Below are 17,778 nucleotides of genomic sequence, written 5' to 3'. Positions count from 1 at the left end.
GCAAAAAAAAAAAAAAAAGAAAGAAATTAAGAAAATAATTCCATTTACAACAGCCTCGAAACAATAAAATACTTTGGAACAAATTTAACAAAAGAGGCGTAAAAACTGTACTCTGGAAACTACAAAACAATGTTGAAAGAAAGTAAAGACGACCAAATAAATGGAGAGACATCCAATATTGACTCAAGGCTTGTGCTGGATTCTCAGCTGGCCCTGTCCATTGCTCTCCTGCAGCACCCATCCTTCTCTACCACCCTCTCTCCACATCCAGGAACCCAAGATTCATTAAGGAAGTCTTGGCAGGATGGACTGTTCAAGCTTCCCAAAAGTACACAAGGTTTTAAAAACCGACTTCATTTGCCATGCTAAGAACTCTGGCTGGGAGGCAAGGGGATGTTGGAACAAGTGACTATCCATGATGTTATTGTCCTTACATTCCAACACTGAAGGGCTGAAGGATGAAAGAGGCTAAGAAAACCGTTAATGACCCTCCAATGAAACAGCATAGGCCATTCCCCCTATATAAACATTCTAGCCTCATCTCGTTGAACTCATCCGGGCCTCACTCACCATTTACTACTTAGGCAGTGCCCCTCAAGTAATCATTCAGGCTCCGGCCACCAGAATGACCATCCTGATCCCGCCTTCTTAGCTAATAACCCTGGGACCAGCTATTTGAATAATCCTAAACACCTTCCTACCTCCCTCTAATAACACGCAGATCCCGCCCCTCATATTAAACCCTTAGGCTCACCCTGCAAGGGTGCTACTCCAGGATTCCGCTGCTTTAGATTCCAGGCCCCGCCCTCCAATCAGCCTAAAAATTTCAACCTTTTCCTGACCTTTCGAGCCGCTACCCCAGTGCGCTTATAGACTCCACCTCCTTGACTAACATTCCAGGCCCGCCCCTTAGCCAAATGCCCGCCCCCAACCCTCTCCAGGCCCCGCCTCCTCAGAAATGCCGCTCGAAACCCCGCTGACAAAAGTAAAGATCAAGCTCCGCACCCACAACTAATCTTGCAACGTTCACCTACTGCAGTAACCCTCTGTGTCACCTCCTAGAGGAATAGTCTAGGCTAACCCCAGCACCCTCGAATCACCGCCGAGGCCCGTCCTCCCAACTCACACCCATTGGCCCCACCCAGGGGAGTAACTAACACTCCTGGGCCCGCCCCCCCAGAACCCCGCTCCACTCCGACCGCGCCCCCTGGAGGCCCCGCCCCCATCACGCACCCTCCTTGGGGCGCAGGCGCAATGTGGCGCCGGCCCGGCGTACCAGCGCCGCCACGTCGGCCGCAGCTCGGGCCGCCAGGGGGCGCGCGTCCAGCCGCGCCAGGAGCTGCCGGGCTCTGGGGCCCGCGGGCGGGGGAAGGATACGGCCTGCGCGAGTGAAAAGAACAGATCAGGGCCCACCCTGAGTCTCAGCGACCACCTACAGCCCCCCCCACGACCGAAGACCTAGAATGCCCCTTAAGATCCCGGAGACCCGAGACCACTCCCTCGATAGTTCTGAAAGTCACCGACTGCCCCTCTCATCTCCCGCGACCCCCGACCATCGCGGGTATGCCCGTGGACCCAAAACTGCACCCACGATATCCCTGGACAGCTATTTAACCCCAATATTCCTGGACACCTCCGAACACCCTGTGAATAACTCTGAAGGTCTCTCACTGCTCCCCTATAACTCCAGTTTCCAGACTCTTCCTCCGAACATCGAGAAGTATCCCGATTCCCCCAGATGTCCCAACAGAACACGGTCTGCCCCCTGTGGCCCAGGCACCCCCGATTCCCCTCTGGTTATCCTAGGCAGCCCTGCTGGCCCACATATCCCCGGAGCCCCCAGCCTAACCCCCCACAATTCACCACAGACCCCGAGTGCCCAGGTGTCCCCAGTGACCCTGGGCAGACCCCTCCGGCACACCTCCCCGGAGACTCCGGAGAGACCCCCGGGTCTGGTGCGCCGCCCCACAGCGCGGGTGCGGGTAGGGCGCCTCGAGCCCAGCCCGGGTCGCTGGGCCCCTGCCCTCCCCCGCCGCCGCCCGCAGCCGCTAGGGCGCCAGGGCTGCTTTGTTTACCACCTGTCAGAAGGAAAAGGTGAGAAGCAGACAGGCGGGGCGAGGGCTGGCAGGGACGCGCCCACTACCCTCCCACCCCGCGCCCCGTACCTCCTCTGCTCCCCTTAGGGTCCGTGGCGCCCCCCGCGCGTGGCTCCATGACCCGTACTTGGCCTGGTGAACGCACTGCCGCCAGCGACGCGTTTGGAGCGCCAGGGAGCGCTCACCTGGCGGCCCGCCCGGGCTTGGACGCGGCTGAGGCCGGCCGGTCCCGTGCTTGGCGCCCCAGCCAGCGCGGTGACCTACCTGGCGGCCGCCAAGGAGGCCTGGCCCTGGGAGCCAGCGCGAGCTCTTGGCCTTGCTCTGCCTCAGGCGCTGCCTCTCTTTCCCAGCATCATGGGAAAACTCTTTCCGCCCAGGGGACGTTGTTATTCCACCTGTGAGAGGGGGAAGTCGAGGCCCAGAGAAGTTAAGGGCCCCACCCGAGCTCTGATGACTAAAAGCGGGGTGAGAACCGGAACCCACGTTTACCAGGGTATTCTGCAGCCTCCACCAGAGCTTTGCACATCGTAGGCACTCAGTAAATTTGCAGTGAATGTTTCCCTACTGGGGGACTGGAAGAGTACGGTGGGCTGGGGAGGAGGGTGCCCTTGGAGCCTTTGGGAGCTCCGGGAGGTTTCAGGGGCCTGAGCATGATAGGGTTGGGGGACTCAAAAAGTAGGGGAGGGCAGGTCTCCTGGAGAGTGGGGAGGCAGTAGGAGCCTGGACTTGAGGAGCCTTTGAAGGCACATGGTGGGGGAGGGGACACTAGCCAATGAGAGGGGAGAAATGAGGCCCTTCCTGGGTTTGAAAAGGGGTGGGGCGTGTCTGGAGACAAAGCCCCCAAGGGTGGAGCACTTGGACAGAGTGCTACTGAAGTGGAAGGAGGAATGGGGAGCTGTGAGAGAAGGCCTGTGGCCACCACTTTGTCGAGGAAGAAACAGGCAAAAGATTTGAACACAAACTTTACCAGAGAACATATACACATGGCAAATAAGCGTGTAAACAATGCTTAATATTATTAGTCTTTTGGGTAATGCAAGTTAAAATCATGATGAAATACCATTACACACGTATTAGAATGGCTAAAGTTAATTAAAAATCTGACCATACCAACTGTTTGTGAAGATGTGGAGGAAATGGAACTCTCATATACTGTTTACTTTTTTTTGGTTGTGCCGTGGGACTTGTGGGATCTTATTTCCCCAACCAGTATTGAACCCAGACCCCAGACAGTGAGAGCACCGAGTCCCTAACCAATGAACCCCCGGGGAATTCTCTCATATACTGTTGATGGAAATGTAAAATGGTCTATAGCATCTTTAGAAAACAGTTTGGCAGTATCGGGGTTTTTTTTTTTGGTTTTTTGTTTTTGGCTGCACCTCACAGCATGCGGGATCTTAGTTTCCAAACCAGGGATCAAACCCACATCCCCAGCATTGGAAGCACTGATTCTTAACCGCCGGACCACCAGGGAAGTCCGGCAGTATCTTTGAAAAGTTAAAGTTACATGTATGATCCAGCCTTCCACTCCTAGGTATTTACCTAAAAGAGATGAAAGCATATGTCTACACAAATATTTGTAAATGAATGTTCATAGAAGCTTTATTTGTTGTCTAAGTCATCTCAGGCTGCCATAACAAAATACCATGTGACAACAGAAATTTATCTCTCACAGTTCTGGAGGCTGGGACATCGAAGACCAAGGTGCTAGCCAGTTTAGTTCCTGGTAAGGCTCTCTTCCCAGCTTGCAAATGGCCACCTTCACTCTGTATCCTCACATGGAAGAGAGAGAGAGAGATCTTCCTCTTCTTATCAGGCCACATCTTATCAGATTAGGACCCCACTCTTATGACACCATTTTTTAAAATTTTGGCCATGTCCTGTGGCTTGTGGGATCTTAGTTCCTTGACCAGAGGTTGAACTCGGGCCAGCCACAGCAGTGAAAGCGTCAAATCCTAACCACTAGACCACCAGGGAACTCCCGTCTTATGACATCATTTTACCTTATTTTCCTCCTAAAGACTCTATCTCCAGATACAATCACATCGGGGGTTAGAGATTTAATATATGAATTTTGGGGAGACATGAGTCCATAGCATATGTTAATAGCCCCAAACTGAAAACAACCCAAATGTCCATCAACAGGTGAATGGATCAACAAACTGGAATATTCATGCAATGGAATACTACACTGCAATAAAAATGGATGTAAAATTTGGATGGATCTCAAAATAATTCTGTTAAGTGAAAGAAGCAAGACCTACCTCCCCACGCAAAGAGTACATTCTGTATGATTCTGTTTATATAAAAATCTAGTAAAATGCCAACTAATATACAGTGAAAGAAAGTAGATTGGTGACGACGGGGAGGGACCAGCAGGCAGGAAAGAGGAATCACACAGGGGCAGGAGAAAACTTTTGGCAATGAGGATTGTGTTCCCTAACTTGATTGTAGTGATAGTCTCACAGTTGTAAACAGTTTGAAACCATGCCCCATAGGGTTAGTGTTTCTGTTCAGGTGCCTAACAGAAATTCTTGAGCTTGTCTTACAGAACAGCAGGTAAGGGAACAGCTTGTTAAAAACCCCTCTGCTTGTAACCTGCCTTCACTGACCAAACTCGCCTTAATTATTTTTGACTCCTTTACCACCCCCTATAGATAACACCTCTGACATATGGGTTGCTATAGTAATGGGGCTTACCACTGTTTTCCAGGAACTTGGAGTCAGCTCTTGTCCCATTCGAGCCAGCTAAGACTGGTTGGGACCACCGACCCCAAAACTGGGCCTGCACAGGTGTTTGATGAATGACCTTTTGACATCAGAGGGCCGAAAACTCCACCCTCAGATCATGCTAAGCACCTCCATTTTTGAACATGCATTCCATGAAGAAGCATGTAACTCATATACACCTGTGCAGAACATCGATTGCCTCACCTTTTCCCTGCCTCCAAACACTTTACCCTGGGCCTAAGACCACCCTGCTTCTTTATCCCATAAGTATCTCAAGCCCTGTGCCTTTGGGGAGGTGATGAATAAACCCTTTCTCTGCTGCAGACCTTGCTGTCTCAGCGTTTGGCTTGCTGAGCGTTGAGCAAATGAACCTCGTTCAGTAACAAGTTCAAAACCTATCAAATTTTATGTCAATTAAACCTCAATCCCCTTAAAAGGGATCTATTTCTTAAAAAGAAGAAATATTTGATTAAATCAATAAGAACTGGTGGGGTTGTGAGAGGGACTGACTTAAATCCATGAATTAGGTGACGCTAAAAGGGGCAAAAGGCTTATTTTCATGAATGGATGAGGCTAAGAATGCATTGGTTTAAACCCACAATGGAGAGGACTAAGAGGGGGTTTGGCCTGTCCAGCTGATTGTAATCAATATTGATTAAAGATAAGCACCAGAGCTGCTACCACAGTTTGGCTGGGCACAATGCAGGTGGTTTGGAAGGTTTATTCCTAATCCTTTGGCAATTTTACCATGCACACTTCATTACCACCACTTCCCAGAGGGGTACACTGAGGGTCCAGACAAAGCAGTAGCTAGGATTCCACATTCTGTACCTAGGGTTTGCCTTTTGTCTGGCCCCCCCAACCCTGCCAGCTGCCTTGGTGACCTGAGCATGGCTCCCTCAACCCCAATCCTTGCCCCTATCCCCAGATTTGTGGCCCTGCTGGTATCAGCTCTCAGCAAACTCTCACCCAGGGTCCCGTCCCTACCATTCATCCCTGAGGCCATCCTTGGACACCCCATTCCTTTGCAAACTCCCCTAAGACTGAGCATCTCCCAGTCTCAAACAATCCCCCATCTCCAAATACTTGAGCCCCCATCCAGTTGGTAAGCTCTTTGCCCCATTTCTGAAACATCCAGGCTGCCGGATACTTGGAAACCTCCCTTCACCATCCACCATCCCGAACTTTCGACAATGCTCCTCTGCAAGGCCCTCCCATCAAGCAATCTATAGAACCTCAGGCACCCATTCCTCAATCTTTAAGCACCCCTCTACCACAATCACTGGTTCCCCAAGACCCAAACCCCAGATTGGAAGCTGCCATCTCCATTTTCAGTGCTTGAAGTCTCAGTAAGAACAGGGCCAGATGATGGTAAGTTGCTTACACTCTCTGGGCCTCCTTCTAATTTATAAAACTGGGGTAATAATTGTGCCTTGTGTTGCCTTATTTCTCATTCCACAAGCCATACGTAAGAGGTTTACACAGCATTATACAAAGAGAGCATCTTGGCTTCTCTGAAGAGAAGGTGGGCAGATGTAGCCATCTTATGCTGGGGACTGCTGGGGACCCCTGGGAGCGCACACATCAGCTGGACTCCCAGGGGTGGCCAAGAGGGACAGAGCGGATCCCAGTTCAGGCAGGCAGATGCCCAGAGAAGCCAGTGATCCTGGTGACCAGCACTGCCCTGCAGGATTGGGGAGGTCCCTGGGGGAGGGAAAGGGGACTGGGCCCTGGAGGAGAGAGTGGAAAGGCTTCCCAGTGGAGGAGAGGATATGGATTCCTGGGGCTCAGCCTTGGTTTTTCTCCTCAACCCAGTTCTCTTGGGAAGACTCAGGAAAAGAAAGCAGCTTGGACTCATCCCCACAGACAGAAGCACTTTGGTTTACAATTCTGCAGGGACAACCATCCATCGTCTGCATATAAACATGTGTTCTTTCTTTTCAGAAATAGAAGAACGCAGGGTTGAAGACTTTGAATTGGGCCTTGATAACATGCAGTCACCTTCCAGGTAGACAAAAGGCTGGGAAAGGCCGCCTAGAAAGAGGGAACAGCATAGGCAAAAGCAGGGAGATGGGAAGAACAGTGGGCATATTTAGGGAGTTGTGAAAGCCCCATTCGGTCACAAGAACAGGGCAGAGCAGTGAAGGAGGTCCAGTGTGTTCCCCCACAGACAAGGTCAGGTCAGAGATGGGAGGGGCATGGGACTACAGGAGGAAGGAAAGCAGGGAGCATTCAGCCCTTTCAACTACAACAAAACCAGGACCCTGAAAGGTGGATGAGAGAGGTTGCACAGCCTGCCAGAAGGGACATCAGGACACAGTGTGTTCACATCCCATAATGAAACAGTCATGGACCAGATGACTGTTGGGGGTAAGCTACCTGAGACCCCCACTGTTGTTGGCTGACTGTGCAACCCTGGGCCCCTCCCATCCTCAGTTTCTTCTTCCACAAAGTGGTGGCCACAGGCCTTCTCTCACAGCTCCCCATTCCTCCTTCCACTTCAGTAGCACTCTGCCCAAGTGCTCCACCCTTGGGGGCTTTGTCTCCAGACACGCCCCACCCCTTTTCAAACCCAGGAAGGGCCTCATTTCTCCCCTCTCATTGGCTAGTGTCCCCTCCCCCACCATGTGCCTTCAAAGGCTCCTCAAGTCCAGGCTCCTACTGCCTCCCCACTCTCCAGGAGACCTGCCCTCCCCTACTTTTTGAGTCCCCCAACCCTATCATGCTCAGGCCCCTGAAACCTCCCGGAGCTCCCAAAGGCTCCAAGGGCACCCTCCTCCCCAGCCCACCGTACTCTTCCAGTCCCCCAGTAGGGAAACATTCACTGCAAATTTACTGAGTGCCTACGATGTGCAAAGCTCTGGTGGAGGCTGCAGAATACCCTGGTAAACGTGGGTTCCGGTTCTCACCCCGCTTTTAGTCATCAGAGCTCGGGTGGGGCCCTTAACTTCTCTGGGCCTCGACTTCCCCCTCTCACAGGTGGAATAACAACGTCCCCTGGGCGGAAAGAGTTTTCCCATGATGCTGGGAAAGAGAGGCAGCGCCTGAGGCAGAGCAAGGCCAAGAGCTCGCGCTGGCTCCCAGGGCCAGGCCTCCTTGGCGGCCGCCAGGTAGGTCACCGCGCTGGTTGGGGCGCCAAGCACGGGACCGGCCGGCCTCAGCCGCGTCCAAGCCCGGGCGGGCCGCCAGGTGAGCGCTCCCGGGCGCTCCAAACGCGTCGCTGGCGGCAGTGCGTCCACCAGGCCAAGTACGGGTCATGGAGCCACGCGCGGGGGGCGCCACGGACCCTAAGCGGAGCAGAGGAGGTACGGGGCGCGGGGTGGGAGGGTAGTGGGCGCGTCCCTGCCAGCCCTCGCCCCGCCTGTCTGCTTCTCACCTTTTCCTTCTGACAGGTGGTAAACAAAGCAGCCCTGGCGCCCTAGCGGCTGCGGGCGGCGGCGGGGGAGGGCAGGGGCCCAGCGACCCGGGCTGGGCTCGAGGCGCCCTACCCGCACCCGCGCTGTGGGGCGGCGCACCAGACCCGGGGGTCTCTCCGGAGTCTCCGGGGAGGTGTGCCGGAGGGGTCTGCCCAGGGTCACTGGGGACACCTGGGCACTCGGGGTCTGTGGTGAATTGTGGGGGGTTAGGCTGGGGGCTCCGGGGATATGTGGGCCAGCAGGGCTGCCTAGGATAACTGGAGGGGAATCGGGGGTGCCTGGGCCACAGGGGGCAGACCGTGTTCTGTTGGGACATCTGGGGGAATCGGGATACTTCTCGATGTTCGGAGGAAGAGTCTGGAAACTGGAGTTATAGGGGAGCAGTGAGAGACCTTCAGAGTTATTCACAGGGTGTTCGGAGGTGTCTAGGAATATTGGGGTTAAATAGCTGTCCAGGGTGGGTGCAGTTTTGGGTCCACGGGCATACCCGCGATGGTCGGGGGTCGCGGGAGATGAGAGGGGCAGTCGGTGACTTTCAGAACTATCGAGGGAGTGGTCTCGGGTCTCCGGGATCTTGAGGGGCATTCTAGGTCTTCGGTCGTGGGGGGGGGCTGTAGGTGGTCGCTGAGACTCAGGGTGGGCCCTGATCTGTTCTTTTCACTCGCGCAGGCCGTATCCTTCCCCCGCCCGCGGGCCCCAGAGCCCGGCAGCTCCTGGCGCGGCTGGACGCGCGCCCCCTGGCGGCCCGAGCTGCGGCCGACGTGGCGGCGCTGGTACGCCGGGCCGGCGCCACATTGCGCCTGCGCCCCAAGGAGGGTGCGTGATGGGGGCGGGGCCTCCAGGGGGCGTGGTCGGAGTGGAGCGGGGTTCTGGGGGGGCGGGCCCAGGAGTGTTAGTTACTCCCCTGGGTGGGGCCAATGGGTGTGAGTTGGGAGGACGGGCCTCGGCGGTGATTCGAGGGTGCTGGGGTTAGCCTAGACTATTCCTCTAGGAGGTGACACAGAGGGTTACTGCAGTAGGTGAACGTTGCAAGGTTAGTTGTGGGTGCGGAGCTTGATCTTTACTTTTGTCAGCGGGGTTTCGAGTGGAGGAGGTGGGGCCTGGAGAGGGTTGGGGGCAGGCATTAGGCTAAAGGGCGGGCCTGGAATGTTAGTCAAGGAGGTGGAGTCTATAAGCGCACTGGGGAAGCGGCTCGAAAGGTTAGGAGTAGGTTAAAGTTTATAGGCTGATTGGAGGGCGGGGCCTGGAATCTAAAGCAGCGGAATCCTGGAGTAGCACCCTGCACGGTGAGTCTAAGGGTTTAATATGAGGGGCGGGATCTGCGTGTTATTAGAGGGAGGTAGGAAGGTGTTTAGGATTATTCAAATAGCTGGTCCCAGGGTTATTAGCTAAGAAGGCGGGATCAGGATAGTTATTCGTGTGGACGGAGCCTAGTTAAATGGATGAGCATGTCTGTCTCTGCATCCTAGAGGCAAGGAGATGAGATGAGGCTAGAAACATTAACTCAGTAGGCTGGTCCTAGATAGTTTCTTTATAGTACCCTTCCGACTGCCTTTTTCATCCCCCAGACAATAGCGTGCTGGATTCTGCAGACATAGAGGTCACAGACAGTCGCCTTCCTCATGCCACTTTCGTGGAACACCGGCCCCAGGTACCACCTTGTCCTCCTTCGAGGCCACCTGCCTCGAGACCGGCAGTGTATGTATACTTGTGTCCTTACTCCAGCATCGTCGGTCAGAGACCTTGGGTACACGTACCGCGCCACCCCAAGTGACCGAGGGTAAGGCACGTCGTGCTTCGAAGCCGCCCCAGGCCTCTGGTCAGTTCTGTGTGGAACTCGTTCGCAGTTCCGTGGGCTTTGGCTTCACATTAAGTGGAGGCCGAGATGCAGACGGGGACGCTCCGCTGGCAGTTCGCGGGCTGCTGAAGGACGGGCCAGCACAGCGCTGCGGTCGCTTGCAGGTGAAGCATAAAGCACCCTCCATTCGACGGTGCCAGCCCTGTCCTATCCTGTTGTCGATGTGCTCTCCATTTTGACCTTTCTACAACACCCCTTGCCTTGCACTCTTGCAGCCTGGCGACCTCGTGCTCCACATCAATGGAGAGTCAACTCAGGGCCTCACGCATGCTGAGGTCATGGATCGGATTCGCACAGGAGGTCCCCGGCTCTGCCTTGTGCTAAGCAGGCCTCCTGAGACCCACCCCGGCAAGCCTGAGCGGGTGGGAGGGCCCTGGAAAGAAGATGGTGGGTTTCTCAGAGGATTGGGGTCAGGGATCTGTGAGAGGAAGAGGGTCGCAGAGTGGAGAGGCTGGGGACCTGGGTGAGAAGGGTTTGGTGGTCACAATGGGGAGGATCAGGGCTTGGTGTTTGTGAGGGTCATGATATTTTCAAAAGTGGGGATGGGAAGACCAGGGTCCCAGGATAGGAATAAGGGTGGATTTCAGAGGGGAAGCTTTTGAGGTACTGTGAGGGAAGAGAAAAGAGGGGTTTGGGGCAAAAGTGGTTGTTCAGAAAGAAGGGTCATGGTCCTCAGATGGGAAAGCAGAGTGGGTCTCAGTGGAGAGGGGATGGAATGGGGATCCAGAGGGTAGGGGGTCTGGTCCCAAAAGACGAGGGATCCATTAGGGAAAGGATTGGGAGTTGAGGAAGGTGGGATGAGCAAGGGAGAGAGTCTGGGATCCTGTATGGGAGGGATTTGACTTCCTTTGGGAGTTGTGGGAATTGATTCCTGAGGGGAGTGTTCTGCATCCAGGAAGGGAGGGGACTCGGGAAAGGAGGTGTCGGGTCTTGAGGAGTGGCTCGGGTTCCCGAAGGGCGTGTCCATTCATTGACGGAGGTTTCTCTGAGTACTGGGGTCTCTGTCTCCCGCAGCCCTTCGAGTCTGCCGGCCACCCTCAGCCAAGGGGCCCCATCTCCGTTCCCCACCCTATCGCCTAATCTAATCTGCAGTCTTGCCATCCCCAGATCGCAGTGCAGATCCTGGGGGACCAGAGGTGACGAGGTCTCGAAGCTCCAGCACTTCCCCACTTCAGCACCCTCGACCCCGTACGACGCCCCAAACCCGGGGCAGCCCGGAGTCTAGCCCAGGAGTGGCGGACGACCCCGCGGTTCCTCCTCCTGAGGGCCGCACAGAGGACCCCAACGACCACACCCCGGATTCCCCTGGACCCTGGCTGGTGCCGAGCGAGGAACGGCTCTCGCGAGCCCTAGGGGTCCCGGGGTCCGCGCAGCTAGCCCTGGAGATGGCAGCCGGAAGGCGGAGGCACTGAGCGTGTAGCAGACGGGTCACTTGGTACTGCCCAACCTGGATCTGGTGTGCCCCGCCCGCCGCTCACTAGCATCATGGGGAGAGCTTCCTTGGCCTTCTCCCCCTCCTGCTTCGCAGTCGACCAGCCCTTGCTCCCCTCGAGGCGTCAGTGGTACGGCCCTCCCGGACCGGCCAGCCCTGCGCAACTTGCTTCGGGCGGGGGAGGTAATAAAATGGTTCGATCCGGTCTTAACTTGCCAGGTGCTCTAGGCTGGTTGGGGCTCCCGAGTCCTACCCGTAAAGCAGCGGGTGGGTCGACCTGGTTGTGAGGAGGGCCTCTTCTAGCAACCATTGGCAAGCTTACTTCCTGCTGTTCCTTTCATGCCTCTAGAGAGGTCTTCGCTTCTGCCGGCATAGCCCCACGCCGTTCCCCTTCGCCAACTCCTGCTTCTCTCCCCATTTATTCATTTCACTGTTTTGGACGTGTGCAGGGCTCAAAGTTAATTATTGCGCGTGGCGTGGGGAATGCAGAGGTGGGCCTATTGTGGCGGGGAGTGCACCAGTGTACCCACAACCCCGGCCAGGAGTCGTCCAGACCCTCAGCTGGGCTGGATAGCAAGGCTAGAACCGGGGCGGCTTCCTTCGCCGAGAACCTGCGGTCTCTCACTTCCAGCCTGGTCTGCCAGCTTTGGCTGGCTGTAGACTGCCACCCTTACGGCACTGGCTGGGGCCCCGAAGCCCCCTTCGGGGCGGAGCCAGGAAGGTGTGAGTCAGCGGGCCGGGCTAAAAAAGGCTTTTAGAACCCTTGGGCCGCGCCCCCCTCTTCCATAGATGGTGAGGAACCGCAGCTGGGCTTGTGTGCACACGCTACACGCTGGGCGTTCCCGGTCCTGGGAGAGGCCCGAGTTTCCTCCGTCCTGGGAACAGAGCCCCAAAGCCGGGGCTTATATGGCCAGCTGGACTCCGGTGTAGCCCCAGTGCGGGCGCTGACCGAGGCCAGAAATGTCCAGTCACCTCCGCTGTCACCACATCCTGAACACTTCGTCCCATACCCCCAACGAAGGAAGCTGTGGTCTGGAGGGAATGGGCAACTCTACCCCCTATGGGGAGGGGCTGGGGAGGTGAGGGAGGGAAAGGGCCCGAGTGTGAGTGTCCAAGGTGGCGCTGGGGAGGAGAGAGGGACTGTAAAACTAGGCTGGGAGTTGGGGTATAAAGAGGTGAAGAGGTGAACCCTTGAATGATTAGCGCTGTAGGCACTGTGGGGGAGTGCACTGGGGCTTCTAGTTGACCCTAACTCAGAGCCTGGTAGAAGTGTGGCTCTAGGGAAGTCAGGAAAGGGCTCCAGAGCCCCAGTCCTATAAAAACAGTCACACCCAGGAGACTAATAATATCGATAGTACTGCCAGCCACCATTTACTTGGTCTTATCCTGGCTACCGGCTTTACTGGCACTATCTGTTTCCATCTAGTTACACATCGACTCAACAATTCCGATGTGACCATTTCACAGAGGAGAGAAATGAGGCCCAGTGAGTATAAATAGCTTGAGGAAGTTGGGGATTGAGGCAATATTTAATATTGCCCGATTCCCAAGCCTGTCCTCTTAATCTCACCTGCATTTGACAAGTATTAATTGAGACCCAACTGTCTACCTTGCCCTGTGATAGGCACTGGTGAGATGCTGGAGGAATGAAATATAAAGATTTCTAACCTTGTGTAGCTGAGGTAGTGGGGGGGGTAGACAGATGTCAGAAAAGAAAATACACAAGAAGATGAATAAATAAAAGATAATTTCAGAGAGAAGTGAGAGTTAGGAAGATAGCAAAAGGTTATGGTGGGGGAGGTAATGATGGTGGGCTGCTGGCCTCTTTGAAGACATAATATTTGATCTGGGACCTGAGTGACCAGAAGCTAGATGTTTGTAGAACTGGGGGAAGGGCATTGACAGCAGTGAGAACAGCAAGTTCAAAGGCCTGATACAGAGCAGAGTTTGTTCTGTTCTAGAAACTCTGGCATGGCCTCACAGAGTTGGAAAGCAAACACTCAGCCTTGGGAAAGGTATGCTTCATGCCTTCCACTATCCAATCCCTCTTTCAGCAACCTGGGCTGAAAGAGGGGAGCCCCTTAGTTTTGTGGGACCCCAGGTTCGGGGGTGGGGGGGAAGCAGGCAGGCCCTTGGGTTGAACCATCCTGGCCTTCCAGCCATGGCTCTCCTCTCCTCAGATGAGATGAGAATGAAACCAACACTCACTTTGGAGAGAGTGTGCCCCTCAGCACATCTTGGGGGAGATCCTGATTCCATGACCAGGTGCATGTCTCAGACGCAGAACTTGAGGCTGAGTCAGGAGAAATTACTCGCTCAGGATAACACACTCTTCAAATGTCATCAGCCTTTTCACCCAGTCTGGCACCCAGCAGACTTCCCCTCATCTTGCCAAGCTCACGGCAATAAATAAAGCTGTGCTCCTTCCCCATTCTTCATCTAAGACTGGGCTGACAGCCCCTCTACTTAGAACCAGGAAATGGAAGCCCAACATTTGGGGTCAGGGCCTCCCTAGAATTGCAGAACAGAGAAACAGACCCTGAGCCCTGACACTATTAATAACGTCCACCCTTCATTTACCGAGCAGTTTGATGCTCAGCAGGCTTTGTTCTCTCTCAGCCTGTGCACTGGGGAGGTCTCATTCCATCACTGCTAAGAGGTTAATTCCATGGTCCACGATGTTTTATCCACAATTCCAAAATCCAAAAAGCTTTGGAAACCAACAGTTTTCCCACAAGTTGGGCACAATTTGGTTACAAAACTTGACCTGACTTAACCAGGAAAAATTTTTGGTCCTGGCCTATCCCACTTACTGTGAATGTCCACACCATTCCTTGAGGAAATATTAACGTGTTTTTTTTGTTTGGTTTTTTAACGGGACAGTCTCAGACCCCGCTGAGAGTGTTAAATAATATGCCTTATACGTATTGAGAAAACTTTCTAAAATCCAAGATATTCCGAATTCTGGAAACATACCTGAGTTTAACCCTGGCCTCGGCCGTTTTTACAGCTAAGGAAACTGAGGCATTCCCTTCCAAAGCCAAATCCCCATGGTTCTGAGTTGAGGCAGCCCTAGGCGCATTGGTATTCTAAAAGCGTGAAGGGTCTCTCCAGTGCAACACATGGCTCGCATAACTGCCAAGCCTCAGAGGCTGGCGCCCCCGTAGATGGGACGCCCTGGGGGCTGTGCGCCGGGCGGGTAGAATCCTTGGCGGGAGGGGCAAGGGGGCTTCCGGGGCGGCGGCCACCTGGCCCGGCCCGCTCCGGCCCCGCCCGCTTCTGCTCCGCGCGGTGATTCACTCCCTCCTTCGCCCCGGGGCCCCCTTCCCGGCCAGACGGCGGGCAAGACGGCTGGGTGTGTAACGTCCTCGAACCCACGAGCAAGCGAGCAGATTCTCCGCGCCTCTCGGGACTCCGGTCCACGCCATGGCGGATTCCGAGCGCCTCTCGGCCCCCGGCTGCTGGGCCGCCTGCACCAACTTCTCACGCACCCGAAAGGGAATTCTCCTGTTTGCTGAGATTGTGAGCGTCCCGGGACTGGCGGGTGGGCAAAGGCGGGGTAGGGTGGCTGGACTACGCGGAGTGGGGCAGCTCCGGGGGAGGCAGGCGCGTGGCCCGGGCTTCTTGGCAGTGGAGCGAGGGGTGCGTGGGTTGGTGGCGCAGGCCCGAAACCAGGGGCGCACGGAGGACGAGTCAGTGAAGTTTGGAGAAGGTGGTCGGGAGCTGCTGGCCCACGGGGTCAGGCAAGAGGCCCATAGGGGCATATGGGGGGCCCCATGGAGAGAGACCCCATAGACTTATCGGTGGACTCATCGGAGGGGTCCCCAGGGGCTGGGTGTTGGGGTGCATCCCGTGGCAGGGCGTGGCGCGGCCTGGGCACTGGCGGGAGGGTTGGCAGAGCGCCCAGGGGCGGGACCTGTTGGGGTGGGGCCCCCGCGCGCTAGTCCCGCGGGGTAGGGTGACCAGCCCTCCCCCAGTTCTTCCTCGCCTCTCTGTGGTGGGGTGGGAGGTCCTCAGCTATTTGGGAGCCTTGGTTTCCCGTCCCTCTCAAAGTGGGCGCCTCCTTTGAGTCACTTGTAAAAGGGGTGCGGCGCCTTTAATGGAGCCCTGCCCCTCTGGTATCGCTCTCACCGTTTCCCAAAGGGGTTGCTGGGAGAACCGCACGTCCCGCCCTGTCAAAGCCCTGAAGCTGGCGCCGCGAGTGCTCACTAAAAAACACCTGAAGGCACCACTCCCGGCAGGCCATCCTAGAAGGGAAAAGAGGGGAAACTGAGGCACCTAAATCTACTCCTTATTAGCTGGGTGATCCTGGATAAGTCACTTCATGTCTCTGTGCCTCACTTTTCTCATCTATAAAATAAAGATACTAATGATAGTACCCAGCTCATTAGGTTGATGTGACGATTGAGTGAATTGATACTTGTACAGCTCTTAGAACAACATTTGCAACACAGTGTGCACACAATAAGTGTTTAGCTATTATTATTTGTCATTTCCCAGTCCTGGTATGCATCTGAGTTTGAGGCCCCCAATTTAAACCAGTCCCCTCAGCCCTGGGAGTTGATCGAGGCCCCCTTTCACATATCCTTCCAGATATTGTGCCTGGTGATTCTGATCTGCTTCGGTGCCTCCACATCAGGATACTCCTTCTTGTCGGTGATAGAGATGATCTTTGCTGCTATCTTCTTTGTCGTCTACATGTGTGACCTGCACACCAAGATACAGTTCATCAACTGGCCTTGGAGTGTGAGAAAGGGGCCACAATGGCAAGGCTAGGGAGGGGCTCGGGAAGTTAGGATTGTGGGGGGAATTCTGGACACTGACTTCCCTCTTCTCCCTACACCTCACAGGATTTCTTCCGAACCCTTGTAGCGGTCATCCTCTACCTGATCACCTCCATTGTTGTTCTTGTTGAGAGAGGAAACCACTCCAAAATCGTTGCAGGGGTAAAGGCTGTGGAGTCAGCTCCAAAGCACAGAGAGAGGGGTTTGAGGATCCCGGGGTCATTTCTGCCTCCGCTTCTGCCAGAAAGTGTGTGACCCACAGTAGGTCACACTTGTCCTCAGGGCCTGCAGGAAAGTCTGACCCAGGCCCTGGTTGTCCTCCCCAAATCATTTGCTGTAAAGGGCCATCCCTTGTCCGACACAGGGACTTTTGTGGGAAGCACAGAGAGGTGGCCCCTTTGTCGATACACTAGACTATACCATCTGCTAGAGCTTTGTCTCAATGTACAGTATGAATGGCGTGCCTTATATGTGGGGCCACTGTGTGGCTGCACTGTGTTGAAAGGTACTAGGAAGAGGGAGGGTGGGGTAGAGTCCAGTCTCTGGCCTTTCCCTGGGGCTCTCTGGCTTGCCAACCTGGGGCTTTAGCTACCATCCCTGCATGGGGTAGTCACTGGAGGTGGTGGATACAAGGAGGCCGAATAGGCTGACTAGCCTAGTCCACTCCCACCTCACTCCCATCCCCATCCCCAGGTGCTGGGCCTAATCGCTGCATGCCTCTTTGGCTATGATGCCTACATTACCTTCCCCTTGCGGCAGCAAAGACATACAGCAGCCCCTACTGGTAAGTGTGTGGGTGTGTTGGGGGGGGGGTGTTGCTAAGGGGGTGAAAAGAAAATGGGTCTCCCAAGGGGCATGAATGCCAACTCTGTCTCTTACTGATACTTAAGGCTTTAGTGCCAATAAGTACCATAAGCTTCAGTATTCTTATCTGCAAAATGGACATATGGATCCAGCCAATGCGTCCTCTCTTTTCCTCTTGCAGACCCTGCAGATGGCCCGGTGTAGGTGAACTCCCTTCATTTCTCTCAGCAACCTGCAAATAACACCTCCATCGAAATAACTCCTCCCCGCCCCTACTACAACACTCCCAGTCAACTCCCAGCCCCCTACTGAGGTAAAAGTGCCTTTATCGCGAGAATTTGTCTTCCAGGCTGCCAATCAACTCCTCTGGGTATGGCCACCTTTATGGGTGTGCCTAGGTTCCCCCTTCCTTCTGCAGTATCCAGATGGAGACACCAGTTCTGCCTGGACAATGCCCCCACCTAAGCCACAAAATGACGGAAGAGGGTGCCTCAGATTTCAGACTCCAGGCCCCAGGTTGTAACCCACTCCTAATAACCTTCTCAGTGTGCATGTGTGTGTGGGAGGAGAGGGGTTCTGTGGAGGAATAAATAAATAATAAGCAGATTATTAGAACATATGATAGTGAATAAATTAATCCTTTGATCAAATGTAGCTA

General features: G+C 54.8%; 2 protein-coding genes across 4 annotated transcripts; both read left to right on the top strand.

Annotated features, from left to right (window-relative positions):
• Positions 1-7,988: 7,988 nt before the first annotated feature.
• MAGIX (MAGI family member, X-linked) lies at positions 7,989-11,737 on the top strand. Of its 3 annotated transcripts, none has more exons than XM_067724207.1 (6): positions 7,989-8,131; positions 8,912-9,058; positions 9,811-9,893; positions 9,968-10,204; positions 10,316-10,563; positions 11,208-11,466. In XM_067724207.1, exons 1-6 carry the CDS (start codon positions 8,083-8,085, stop codon positions 11,323-11,325), a joined length of 882 nt encoding a protein of 293 aa, XP_067580308.1. In that variant the 5' UTR covers positions 7,989-8,082; the 3' UTR covers positions 11,326-11,466. The 3 variants fall into 3 exon arrangements, with proteins under 3 accessions (XP_067580308.1, XP_067580307.1, XP_067580306.1); XM_067724206.1 differs by having other exon boundaries at positions 7,990-8,131; positions 10,316-10,448; positions 11,208-11,737; XM_067724205.1 differs by having other exon boundaries at positions 7,991-8,131; positions 10,316-10,487; positions 11,208-11,737.
• A 3,075-nt stretch (positions 11,738-14,812) lies between these two features.
• Positions 14,813-17,739, top strand: PLP2 (proteolipid protein 2). The gene is made up of 5 exons (XM_067724208.1): positions 14,813-15,054; positions 16,126-16,278; positions 16,383-16,478; positions 17,010-17,100; positions 17,302-17,739. The coding sequence occupies exons 1-5, from the start codon at positions 14,959-14,961 to the stop codon at positions 17,322-17,324; spliced, it is 459 nt and encodes a 152-aa protein (XP_067580309.1). The 5' UTR covers positions 14,813-14,958; the 3' UTR covers positions 17,325-17,739.
• Positions 17,740-17,778: the final 39 nt, after the last annotated feature.

This window comes from Pseudorca crassidens, chromosome X (assembly GCF_039906515.1).
Source record: "Pseudorca crassidens isolate mPseCra1 chromosome X, mPseCra1.hap1, whole genome shotgun sequence".
NCBI lineage: Eukaryota > Metazoa > Chordata > Mammalia > Artiodactyla > Delphinidae > Pseudorca > Pseudorca crassidens.
The sequence above is the reverse complement of the archived record's forward strand: the minus strand, read 5'-3'. Positions and strand labels throughout refer to the sequence as shown.